We start from the raw sequence: 14,268 nt of genomic DNA, 5'->3' as shown, positions 1-14,268 counted from the left end.
TATATATATAGTGATTTAGCCTCCCTTATTTGAGCTTCCACCTTCCTTCAGCATTTCCGGAATGATGTTAGCGTGACCTGCTGCCTTTCCGTTTTTTAGTTGTTTTAAAGCTTTCAGAATTTCTTCTTCTTCAATCTCTCGTTGAGCCTCGGAGCCAACATTACATATCCTGTTTTTTTGGTCATAGTTTGCTCTTCTGGCATCCTCTTTGCCTATTTTGGACTCGTACAAACCTGTGTAAAACACCTCTGCTACCTTGAGAGTCTCTCGTCGATCCTGTGTTATGTTACCCTATCCGTCTCTCAACTTGATCATTTCTTTTTTATATGCATTTTCTATTTTAAAGACGTTCAAGCCTCAGTTTTTCTATATTAACTCTTGTATTCGATTTTCTTGATGCTTTTTTATGTTTTGCTTGGCTTATTCCTTTTCTTGTTTTCAACAAGCTCTCTTTTTCCAGTAGCTATTTCGTTTGTGTCTGGTTGATACGCAAACATCGAGTCACTTTTCCGGAGGGGCCACAACATAAGTACCCTACCCGAAGCTCAAGTCAAGATGTTTGCCTGCCCTTCCCCTCCTCGGAACTAATTAAAAACTCAATTATTTACAACGCCAAGAAATTATACAATCATCTTCCATCCCATCTTAAATCTCTCCCTACGTCTTCCAAATTTCGGAAAGGGGCAAAATCACACTTCCTAAAGACACCTTTTTATTCTGTGACTGATTTTTACTTGGTGTAGTGTCCTTTTTCTGAGTTTGGCTACTCTTCAACTTCATTAAATTAAACTTTTCCGTTTGGGCATCACATGCGGTAGTTACCGGGGGGTTAATTGGGTTTGTATGGTAGTTACAATTTTTTTACTTCGGGGTCATCAGTTTGCAAGTTCATGTTTGTTTTTATTGTTTATCAACGGGACCGCAAGTTGCAAGCGGAGCGAACTCGTATTGGGTTCAAGTTCAACGAGCAAAATTTCAATATCTCGGACACTAACGTCAATTGTTATAACTATCAATTAGGTTTGATCACGATCCGCTTGCAGTAACATAAACAGGGTCAACAGTTGATCCTTGTTATGGTTTGGAGTGCTACTTGATTCCATTCACCCATGCTTTCCACTTTTAAATTGTGTGGTTATTCTGCACCGTTTGTAGCGATGACTTACTCTGATGACCTCTGTGTTTGTCCATGACGATTGTACGTGATATATTTTGTACTGTTTTCTTATATTTTTTTTATTTTTTACCATTGTTGACTGTAGTGTACGTAGTTTATGTTTAATATTTTGTTTTGCTTTTTTTTACTCGCTTTGTCCATACAATTTGTGAATTTTTCCGTGGCAATAAAGCATATTTTGATTGATTTGATTGATTGATTGATTGTATTGTAAGCTTTCCTATTTTTTTAGTTCTCGATGTTACTAAATTTGCCGTTGTTTCTTTCAATATTTTAATCAGTTCACTGTTTGCTTCGTACGGGCTTCCGTGTGATGATGTTTCGTTTTTTAGCCGTTCTGCCTGCTTTTTGTTATATATTGGCTTATTGTAATAGGATCTACATGGTGTTAGGTGCTGTTCAGCAACGTCTTGAACGGTATGTTTATTTGGTTAGCACGTCGTCTATTTCAATTTTGTTTTTCCGTCCAGACTGGCCCAGGTCCATTTTCTGAGAGGTCTTTTTTTGAAAACGTATTTATTATGTATAATTGTTGTCTTCCCAAGTAATTTACAAGCATCGGCCCTCTTTCATTTATTTTCCCCAGATCGAATTGTCCAACGTACTGTAAGCTATTGCACTGTTCTCCTATTCTTAGAGTCTCCTTCTAATCCTGACAGAACTAAATGTGTAAAATTCGTAGGTTCGGATTCAAGTGTGCGCTTTTTTGAAAGAATTAAGCGACTGCTAATCAAAATTCATTACCCATAAAAGAGAAAGTAGAAATGTAATAAGGTTTTCACTTTGAAAGCAAAACCTATATACGTATATAAATTATATATGGATCGAATACGGTGCAGCGGCCTGACTTAAATTAAGCATTATATATTCGGAAAACAATGATTGAAAGCAAACGTTATTAAAGCTAAAACAAGAATTATTAATTTCTCTAGAAACTTCGAGTTAATTCGCTAAAAATTTGAATTTAGAAAATGAGCATTTCCCAAAAGTAAACTTTCGCAATTTTAGAAGCACTGCAGGGGATGTTTTATATCGTATATAAAGTTTGAGCTGAATGTATGCATATAAATTTGACTTCACTTACTTTCAATAAAAATATACGAGTTTTAAAGGAAGCTCTAAAAATTATTTATGAGGCAGCGTTGTAGTGCTTTTCTGTAAAAATTGCTTCACAAAATGCCTAAGGGCAAGCCTTTCTTAAACTACTTCGTTCCGTATACAATACGTATTGTTAGATGAAAGACCAGTAACATAAAGTTCATGGACCTAATCCACAATTTTAACTTAATTTAATATATTTAATTGCTTGTTTCAAAACAGATTGTATTTATTGCAAAAGCATTTAATATAACATCTGATATGTCGAGACAACATCAACTTAATGCACTTTTTATTATATGTTTTACTAAACTGAAATTCTAACATTTTTCTGGGTAGTTTTTTGCTTCATTAAAATTGATTGTCTGACTGCTGGTCGGAGGGCTTTGTTCATTTTTTGATAATAATAGACAGAAGCTCTGATATATGTAGAAGTACAGCTAGGCAGTAGATTTTTATCCCGTGAAGTGATCTCATTTTCAATCGTATGTATTTGTTCGGTAGTGCTGTGTTGTTGTTCCGATTAAATTTGATTATCTTTTAATCCGGATTTTAATATTTCCTATGCGTTTATTTTAATATTTTGCATTCACGAAATAGTTATACGTTTATAAAATAAAGTCCTTTTTGTCTCTTTCTTCATTTACAAATAAATATGGTATATTAGGTTGTTGGAATTTTTTTCAAAACTTGAATGTAGCATTCTGATTAAATCTCATCAATCAAGCCCTTCAAGTAAGTTTGATAAATCCCATTTCAGCTTAGGAGAAAATATATTAGATCAATCAATACACAGAGGACTATGCATTTTGCATGTTAAAACTTACTGCAGCTTTAGATTTTAAATAATAATAAACTTTGAAAGTATACTGTTGGATAGACCTCCCGTAGCATTTCCGTTGCCAGTCTTATTAGAAGTCGAGGAAAGTTATTATCCTAATTCCGAAAGTTGTCTGTTTGCCCGCAACTCATCCGACTTTGTATCCTTCCGCATTTTGCTAAATGTTTAGAATTAGTTTTCTACAGCCTTAATTGCTCTTTGTGTGAAACATTGAAGCTTTGATATACCTAGCTGTCTTGGTTTTCATGGCTTTGTGAAATGTATTTTATTGTTTCCAATTTCACACTGAAATACCTATGGGAACAATGGTAAGTACCATACATTTATTTCCTTTAATAAAATTAATTAACGTGAAAAACACCACTCCGAGCTAAAAGTTTTAACATTATAATTACTGTTAGATTTACGAACTTTTTGATGTGCAATTCAAATTAAATGTTGGGTTAATTATCCATAATACAAAAATACATCGGTCGGTTTTAGCGAATGAAATATAGTTTAGATTTAGCTACCATGAAAACCTATTAACATATAATAAGCATCAGGCAATTCGAAATGAATATTGCGATTGAAAAAAGAATCTACAATAAGTATAACTTGGTATTACTTAATATGGATTTTCCATCAGAACCATAATAAAGGTAAATGTCAACTTTCTATACTGAATAATTATGTCATCCAGTATTCATATAAATAGACCTAGAATGTTAATGAGCATGGCCAATTTGCTGATATTTCGTCTTATTTTTCTCGAAAATTGAACAGCGAATTAATATAGATCAAAATATAAATTATTGAAAACAAAACTGCAACTTCTGGGTATAATTTTTATTTTCACCTTATTAATTCAAGCCAGTGAGAACTTGCTAATCTCTGTGTCTATAAAATTTGATCTGATTTGTTGCTGAGCTTTCGAATTCGACCATACTTGTAGTACTGAATCCGTTTGAAGTTGCTTAATTACTACTAGGATACGTCTTCTAGTAGATAAAATACTTCAACGAGGGACAAAACATTGAAGAACTCCTTCACTTACTTACTTCCTAATTTCAATATATGAAATTTGTTATTTATTCAATACTATTTCCATATCACTTAAAGTTAATACCATGTAGTTACAAATAGGAAACATTTTAGGAATATAAACTGAAATGAAGGTAAATTTTACTTATGTACGTTTTTTTTGCACTACAATGCCAAGTGCAAACTATTACAACGGAAAAGATGTTTATTATCTGATTTATTAGTGACTTAAGATTAGGTTTCCATCATATTTCTATAACCCTGTTTAAGTTGAGGTAATAAACCTTAAGGCCTATAAATGCTATCCCAAATAGGTTATATTTGTTCTTCTCTGTTATCATCGAATGGTGGCGGTCCAGGGGGTTGATCAAATAAATCCTTGCCCTTCTTGGCTCTCTCTTGGAATCGTTCGCAAGCATTTTTATCCTTAATTTGACCAGCAGGGCAACTCAGTTGGATTGAGTTAAATAAGCAGTGTTTCAGAACAATGCCGGAACGGCTACAAAGTTTATTGCCCTCAGTGTAGAACTTTACTGGATTTTTTGTTGCATTTATGGCTTCGTTGACACATTTCTCTACAATTCCCTGTGAAACTTTTTCAAACCAGGTTTGTGTCGTGAATGCTTCTTTGAGGTAGGTGGAAATTTGTTCCGGTTTTGGTGATCCATCGTCAGAGACCTAAGACAAATTTATTAATGGCGGATCATCACAAATATATATTTTATTGTAATAAACTCAAAAGCGAAAGCCTCAAAATTGAAATGTTTTATCCTTAAGCAATGATAGTATTGAATTATTTTGAAACGTGAATCCGACTTGAAAATATTACTTCATATGAAGACGAAAGACATATAGTTTCACACACAATGGTACTTTGTTTTCACAAGTTGATTTAAAATATTTTCCGATTGGCACATCTTTCAGCTGATAAAACCCCGAAAACGGAATTTTTATGAATTTTAACTCATTGAATTGATGAACTTAATGTTTGAGATGCTTGTAACTTGGACTTATTAATTGAGGAATGAATTGAATATTGAGGGTTAATGTTAACATTAACCCTCAACATATTTAATGATTTATGCAAAATTTTATACCTTGTTACGTAACTAGCTAGATTGCTGCTGTCAGTCTGCAATTTCCTGTGTAATGCCGCAAAATCCCAAAAATTAATAGCTGTAGCTGAATATGTTTATTACATTGCGGCCCATTTTCGATTTGAATAAATTTGGTGATTTTTTGCAATACTATAGGCATACTAATCTCAAACACGACCCTGTATACTCTATCATTCGCCGATGATCAAGTGTTAATCGCGCAATACCATGAGGAGTTGAGCTATATGACCCGAAAGCTAATTGAAGAATATCACACGGGGATCTGCAAGTAAACACCCGAAAGACAGCGTACATGGTGGTAAACCGAGAACAAACGGATGTTGATCTGGAAGACACAGTTCCATCAAACAAGCAAAATAATATCGATACATGAGAGTTTAAAATCACCGAAGACGGACTTTTCGACCCCGAATATGCCAAGACAGACAGGCGATCGCTCTTTTAAGTGCACTACTTTGCGGCATAAGCATCACCAATGAAACCAAAAGGCTCATATATGTATGCTTCTATTGTAATGAGAATAACCACCTTCGGATCCGAGGTGTGGCTATTGACAGAAGTGATGAATAAACGCCTTAAAGCAACCGAAAAGGATTTTTGGATTGTTGGATTTGGCAGGAATATCGAGAAGGGAACGCATACAAACGAGGTAGTGAGAGAAATGATGGGAATAGCGGATTCTATAACAGATGACATGTACAACAAGCAACTAATATGACATGGTCATATGCAAAGAATGCAAGAACACCGAATTCCGAAGCAAGTGATGAACTGGCAGGCAAGAGAGCGAAGACGACCCGGAAGGCCGAGAAAGATTTGGAGAGAAGGTACCCATCTACAGGAATCGTAGAGACAGAGAGCTTGAAGGCGATCCACGGAACGACCGAGACAGATGGAAAAGGGAAATGGGAATAAGTCATAGAACGCTATAATTCTACATATAGATAGATAGAGGTAATTTTTTCATGACACATGTTTGAATGTCTCATATATTAAAACTCCATCCGCTTTGGGAAAGACTGATATTAATTGGGTTGATTGAATTAAAAAAATATTTTCAAAATTATACGAATGATGTTGCTTTTAAGTACTGCGATTATTGAAATCTTGCCGAGTTCTGGAATACCTTGAAAAATCAGTTACTTGTTAAAGCAAATATTTTTCATCAGAGACCATAGCACTAAGAAAAACTAATGAAGTGAAACTTCCTTTACAGCAAGCTCACGATTACTGGACAAATTAAAGTTCCGTCACGGCATTTGAGAGTTGAATGTTTCATAAAAATTTTGCTGATGGCGTGTGGCTTTTAGCAGATTTTATAAAAAAACTTTATCAGACCAAGTACAAACATAGGTGGACACTGAAATTATCACAATAATCAGTGTACGTTCTCTGCATTAGTATAGTACAGTTGTCTATAAATAATTCAAAACTCATTGCAAATATACATTATACAGGGTATTCCGTAAATATGTTAAAATATTTTAGCAGCGTGTTCTCCTAGTAATTTTAGAGGGGGGATTTTCTGAGAATTTTTTTAATTTGAGGTTTTATTGTTGAGATATTTGACTTCCAAAATGGCGGAAAATTTTAATTTTTGTTGTGTATTTTTAAAATGGCTAAACACATAAACTTCAATTTTGGTATACATTATAATCAATCTAATTGAGTGCCATTCTATGGTACTGTTTTGTGGTTCAGTTTACTGCTTTTATACAGAGTAGAAATGTGGAACCCCTACTTTCATTTTCTTCAGAACTTTTTTGTGTGCATATGTACTTTTATCCACATATTTTTTTAAATACTACAAATTATTTACCTACTTTTTTATCTTTTATTGTTTTTTCCTAAGACCACTAGTTTGCCCGCAAAAAAATAAATTCGTTTTCTTTGCGTTTTGAAAATGTGTAAGTAATTAAGTTAGCTTTTAAAATCTAATAACGTTTTCATATGACAATTTTGCTATTGCATTATTAGCTACTTACTAACAACCTAAATTATTTTTCGAAAATGTGTATTTCGGTTCAAATTACAATTATTAAGTTTTAATAAATTTAACTAAACTTACTTAACTTCAAAACTGTCAGCAGCCGCTGTCAAATTTTTGGCATTGAAAACTAAACGATATTTAACTGTCATAGACCCAGCCTCCTTTGTTTATTGCACTTTTTGTATTCAAACGTTATTAAATAAAAATCCCTTAGTTACGTACTTACACATTTTGAGAACGGCAAATAAGGGTATTTTATTTGTTTGTGGAAAAACTAGTGGTCTTAGGAAAAAACAATAAGTGATAAAAAAGTAGGACAATAATTTGTAGTAACTAAGAAAATCATGCCGATAAAAGTCCAAGTGCATACAAAAACGTTCTGATCAAAACAAAAGTAGGGGCTCCACATTTCTACCCTGTATAAAAGTAAACAGGACCACAAAACACTACCATATAATGGCACTCAATTAGATTATCATGTATACCAAAATTGAAGTTTACACGTTTAACCGTTTTAAAGAAACACAACAAAAACTAATATTTTCCTCCATTTTGAAAATCAAATATCTCAACAATGAAACCTGAAATTAAAATAATTCTCAGGAAAACCCCCTTCTAAAATGACTTGAAGAACACGCTGTTAAAATATTTTAACATATTTACGGAACACCCTGTAAAAATACTTTTTCTTGCGAACAGAAAGGTAGCACAAATGGTCTTTGAAAGTATATCAATTCCCAGCGTACTTTTCTATCATTTTGTGTGCGTTTGTGTCAGTGTTTGTATTTTGCGTCATACCGTTTTGATCAAATAGCTCATTAAAAAAACAGAACATATACCTTTAATTCCAAATCACAAATATCACCGTTCACAGTTTAACATGTTAAATAATTTTCATACTACTAACGTCATTAGAAATATTTGAAAATCTTACCAGTCCTTGTTTCTGCAGCTTGCACTGCTCCACGCACTGAAACATTTGAAATAAAAAATATTAGAACGTTTAGACGCTTCTAACTCTAATATACGTCTAGCCTATACAAACTATGATTTGCCAAATATACATAAATATACGCCAATTTTTCAAAGTTGTTAAAGATTTTAAATTATAAATAATTCATCTAACTGACACACAACACATATTGTATAAAGAAAACACAATATTATGTAGGTACTATTTAAATGTCCTTTTATGTACTACGAACAACTTACAATCATATCGCTTTTCCTCTTTTCCACAGCTTCACAACTGAACAGGTCAAAATTCCGGTGATTTCCAAAACCTCGATCAGGTTTGCTTTCCTTAACACCTCCAGTAATATCTTTAAAGCAGAGTCTAACAATCTCCTTTTCTTTTTCCTGGAGAGAGTCCAAAACGTCTTCACCACAACAAAGTTTTGGCTTGCGGTGATGACGTCGTCTACATTTTTCATCGGAATTCTAAAAGTTACTTGTTTATAACGACCATGTACTCTGAACCCATACAATTTGTCATTTTGTAAAAGCACTTAGTAAGTAAACTTTTAATGAAATCACACAAGCAAGTTTTTTTGCATAGTTCAGCCTATATAATGATGTCTCCTATTTTTTGTATACATTTTCTTAGCTAATTACAATTTGTGCAAAAGCTTTCGGGAAAACATACCACAGCTTCTTCGTTACGTTTTGCTCTTGGATGAAGGTAGGTGTTATCCAGAGAATCGAAGATATCCTCGAAATCCGAAGACAATATTTCATCTGGAAAATACCAAAATCTAATTTTAATTTGCAACCAGATCCGCAGGATCATAATTAAACATGATTTTCCAAATGCATAATCTCTACAAAACTTTAAGCATTGATACTGTGAACTCAACAATTTGAAACTGCATTTAGTTTGAAATTATTGCCTAATCTTACCATGTGGTTTGTTTCAAATAACCAGTTTGATCTTATTTCTCTTGTATTAAATAAGTGTGCCCTTGACACGATTTATTTCATAAGTTAATGGATGTTACTGAACTTCACAATGGGTTCATTGCCAGAAGTTAACCAACCTGTGCTTAATAATAACACCTTTGACTTTGCTAAGGTCGTAGATTAAATACGATTTCTTGTTATGCGCAAGTTAAATAGCAAATAATGGATAAAGTTTCAATATTATCTTGCAAACCCAAATTTTTGAAGGAAAAAAACCTCTTTCTTCCATATATGTTGGTTATTAAAAATAGTATCTAAGAGTTTTTTTAGAATTGGTTATTGTGAGGAATGCTGGAAATTCAAAAATTGTCTATTGTCCTGTATGTATCTAATGTCTTTTTCAATTGTGACAAAAGCGGTATTTATTCACATTATCTCCCTTTGCTTAAGACGTCACCAGACTACTATGGATTTTCCCGTTTCGTTTCCAAATAATTATGTTTTGTGTGCTCCAAATATCCGTTATTTGTTTTTTTGTCTATCAACTTTCTTAGTGAATAGCTTTAACACCCTTCAACAGTAGTAAGCAGATGACGCTACTCTTAATTTAAGTTTAAATAAGCCAAAGTTTTCATGTATATTATTTTCATAGGTTGCGTTTTTAGTGACGCCATTTGCGTTAGGAACATTGCATCAATTGCATTAGGAATAGGTTTCTGGAAACTATTACCTATTCTAGTTCGATATTTGTATTTCTTGGAATGGACTAAGGACAACACTTGAAAGAAACTATCTAATGGAAATTTAAGAACTAAAAAAGCTTCAGCGAAATATCTCTCAAGTACTAAAAGTTTGTTGATAAAGAAATAGATAATAAAATATTGCGAGACTTGCAACTCTTCTTACTAAAATGTTAAAAATTCTGACGTTGTACGTTCTGACGTACAATTTTTTTATTTTTATATTCTAGACATACAGCCGGTTTTATTCAAACATAAAAACTATGTTAAAAATATGAACCAGGCAATATTATCAAATTTTATTACCATATAAAAATCACTGTTATGTCCTATACGGAGTGACAGCTTGTACCCTCACTTATTACAACACAACAAAGTTGCTTTTGTTATGTATTATATACTTCATTTGCATAGCAATCAGAATCATGTAAATATGTGTGGTTTAGATTATTTGTGGATATATGATCAAATACATTTATAACATTGCATTGCAGCAATGAAGCATTGCCAGAAACTGTGACTGTTTTTCGAAAAAAATAACTAAATATATGTTTTTTATTTTATGATTCAACATTTCCAAATTATAACCAGATCTAAATTAATTTATTGATCATTATTCATTGGCGAGATGTAAGATTGCAGGTAAAGTTTGAAAAATACAAAAAAGCTGCCAACTCAAACGTAACTTGTAACTTTACATTTCACAACTTTTACAGTTCTGTATGTGTAGTGGTTCGGATTTGAAAGCGAAACTACTAATAGGAGGACCAAACTCAACAAATTTACTAATGTATATTAAGTTTGGAATACGCGACCAAATCATCTATAATTATTTTCCGTGATTGAACTGAAATTAACAAAATAATTTATAAAATCTAAAATCAGCACTGTTTCGAAATTTGAACTTCGGCAGGTTTCCAATCAAAGTCAAGCTTTATTCGCATACATTGGAAACATACAGTAAGTCATAAAGTGAATGTAATCACCTACTTCGTGTATGTACAAGAAAAAACCGTTGAATAACCATTAAAAACTTTAACACCTAATAATTATATACATATTAACCGTAATGACCCAAAACTATGTAACAGTTCAAGAAGATAGTTTACACTATTTTAAACCACTACATACTTTTCTGTGGTTACTATAACGGGACCCGGATTGGCAAACGTTTTCAAGATCAATCCATCAGTGTCAAGATTTCTTAAGGGGCAACTCGGGTTAGTGCTCCTCGCCGCTAAATAAATTTGCTTAGTTAATTAATAGCAAATAAATCTAATATCACCATATTTAATCATTGATGTTTATTCTCAAGCTCATGACCAAGTTTAAAATAGTTTTTAGATGCGAAAGCGCCCAGAATTTAGTTTATGTTACAGAAAAAAACATGTATTTTATTCCTTGCGTCAGCAAATTAGAATATATAATAGATAGAATGACACAGTTAATTTTATGTTTCATAAATAAAATATGTTTCAAAAAAAATGTTTAGGTGCACATGCTTAGATTCGATCAGGGTTGAGTTACAACCCTGACCGAATGTAAGTATACACCATAATATGCCAGCCTTTTGACTAAATCAACGATCAATATTTTTTTTGAAAAAGACGAAAGTAAACACTCTATAACTGTTAAGGTTGCATGCCATAAAACTTGTATTTCTTATACTAAATTATTACTAAATTTTGCCAACCAGTTTTTTGTTGGTTTATTATTGACAAATTCTTAGAATGTCCTAGTTTGAAGATTACCCATGTTTAACTTCACAATTTTGTTTTATTCTTTCTGGAATATTCTGTTACATACGTACTGCTTCTTTGGAAAATAGAAACTAAGCATTTTGGCCTTCATGATACTCGAAAGCTTCCGGCTTTCTTTACGCTGCGGGATCTCCCAAACAAGAGATTTCCAAAAATGGATTAGATTTTATTTCGTTGATTCTACTTTAATTCTGCTTATGTAAACTTTTCTACCTATCACACGTATTTGCTTTGATCGATTTTATGCAAAATTAAAACCCTACTCACTTACAGGGCTAGATGTCTTCTTCCGAGTCATTTTACGCTTGTTTGAACGTATTGCCAATATCCCTTTCATCTGATTTTGATGGCAATAATAGTGGGATTCACTTAACAAAATATAACATAATCGAAAATATTATGAATATTTTAAGGGTGTCATATTTACTAAATGGTAATTTTAAAAAGTCGCATAAACATAAATCTGTAAAAAATCAGCAAAGCCAGTTAAAATAGCAAAGCTGAAACAGTTAATGTATGTGTTTTTTTTAATTTTTAGTGTGCACCACAAGTATCTTGATTTGCTTGAAAATCAAACTTTATATAGACTACAGTTTGGAAGAAAGAAAATTGATAATAAATCACATTAAGCAGAAATGAAGTCTGGTTCATAACATGTTTGTTACTAGGGGTTCTATTGAAAAATGTCTTCACTCGATATTACGAATACCTTGGAATGGGTGATATGAAGATATAAACTGAACTCAGGGATTATTTAGCTTTAGAGTATAGAACGAAATATGTAAAGAGTAACTTTAAGTACATCGGAAATACAGATCGTGAATAGATAGCGAAAATTTTGAAGTTAACCCTTTATATATTATCATCGCCTTTTCCATACAACTCATTGCACTTGATGAAATCTCATTGCATACAAATGTAATTTTTTTCTTGACGGTATTTAATAATACAAAAATGCTAAGAAGTTTAAATATTTTAAAGGGGTTTTTAAACAGATCAGGAAAACAACTGCTTGTGGATAAGAAAAACCATCCTTTGTTATATTCGAACAACACACTTACATTTTCTGTTAAAACCTTAACTTATGTAGCAGACTTTGGTTTTCTAATCTCTACGACAAAACTATTAAATCTTCATTAACCAGTATCAGAATATTAGCATTTTTAAGCGACCTCCGTCACTCATACCCAGTAAATTTAAGAAAACTCCAACTAACCAAATGTGGAATGCATTTCAAGTGATTGGAAAGGAAGAATATCTTCGTATAAATCTGATTTAAATAGAGCAATTGCCCGGCATGATAGTGTGACAAACCTGATAACAATAAATAGCGCTGGCATATATAGTTCATAAAAGGAACAGTAAACCTCGAAAGGCTTTGTCCAGAGACTCATAACCGAAGAATTGGGAAATGAATTGAACGCAACACTTGATTCTTTAAGCGCTTTGCTTGATATCGCCTCTAAGCATAAAGCAGGTCCATATTTGTAATTGTTTGTAGGTTTCGGTAAATCGTTCTTGTTTTTCGAAAGTAATCAATTGCTAAATAAATTTGGGTTAGCTGCATCAGCTGTTTAAAAAATTAATGCTTTAAAAAATTATTTTATAACCTGGTTGTTTTTAAATTAACTTGGGAGGTAGCTGGTGTAAAATGCACAATAGATGCAGATTTTTTAGTAGGCTCAAATTTGCGATTGGAGCAAAATAGACACCTTCCATTAGCATCTTGACAACTAGATTAAGAAACACTGGTAGAACTCTCACACATATAAAAATTTGATAAAAAACAAAACGTAATGTGACTAATAGCTCCTTGGAGCGAAAATATGAGACTTTTTGTCAATACAGAGAAGGGCAAATATTGACACACATTAAATGAGTATGTTGATTTAAGAATATTTTAATTACATGTCCATATGTGCGCCAATCTTGACTTCAGGAAAATAATTTACTTCGTTTTTGAGATCATTTTATATATGTCTATAAATACATCAAAAACCGGACCTATACACTGATGCCGAAAGTACATATATCTCAAACCTATTCTAACTACATTTGATTGATATCTTTTTTCTTTATAAATACTTGTAACAGTCCAGTTTCTTATCCCTGCACTTTTAACTTCCAACCCTCTTCAAACCGCTGAACAGTTTGAAATATTAAAAAAGCAATTTCTTGGGAAATCTAAACTTACTAAAGGTGGCATCCTGAAAGTCGTACGTCTGGGCGAGATGGCAGGCTGCCCCCAACAAGACAGCATACAAAGTCACTAGTTTATTCATGATGTTGCCCGAGGTATTAGCACTGAATATTAGAGGTCCAGAGCCATTTATATAACCCTGCGGTATCCTGCAAATTAATATCCTACCACAAGATTTTACCTGACGCGCTTTTGAAGATTGACAAGGCCCATGCAATTGCGGGCTCCGAACAACATTACCTACTAATTGGTATTTGGTTGAATGTTAGTTGTAGCTGTCTTCATTTTTTCACATGCCCTAGTTGAATTACTATTTATTTATTTAGCGTATGGATGCTTCACAATACGATATAAGAAAACCACAAGTAAAAACAAAAAAAAACAATTCAATGTGTACAAACTCTATAACTACTCAACAAAAC

At 32.7% G+C, this 14,268-nt stretch overlaps 1 protein-coding gene across 1 annotated transcript; it reads right to left on the bottom strand.

Moving 5' to 3' along the window:
- Positions 1-4,143: 4,143 nt before the first annotated feature.
- Positions 4,144-13,978, bottom strand: LOC109540359. Its single transcript, XM_019908712.2, has 5 exons — positions 13,841-13,978; positions 8,893-8,984; positions 8,460-8,687; positions 8,182-8,217; positions 4,144-4,817 (listed from the first exon to the last, which is right to left on the bottom strand). Exons 1-5 carry the CDS (start codon positions 13,926-13,928, stop codon positions 4,455-4,457), a joined length of 807 nt encoding a protein of 268 aa, XP_019764271.2. The 5' UTR covers positions 13,929-13,978; the 3' UTR covers positions 4,144-4,454.
- Positions 13,979-14,268: the final 290 nt, after the last annotated feature.

This window comes from Dendroctonus ponderosae, unplaced genomic scaffold (assembly GCF_020466585.1).
Source record: "Dendroctonus ponderosae isolate FM_Combo_2020 unplaced genomic scaffold, Dpon_F_20191213v2 Dpon_F_20191213_3, whole genome shotgun sequence".
NCBI classification, from domain to species: domain Eukaryota; kingdom Metazoa; phylum Arthropoda; class Insecta; order Coleoptera; family Curculionidae; genus Dendroctonus; species Dendroctonus ponderosae.
The sequence above is the reverse complement of the archived record's forward strand: the minus strand, read 5'-3'. Positions and strand labels throughout refer to the sequence as shown.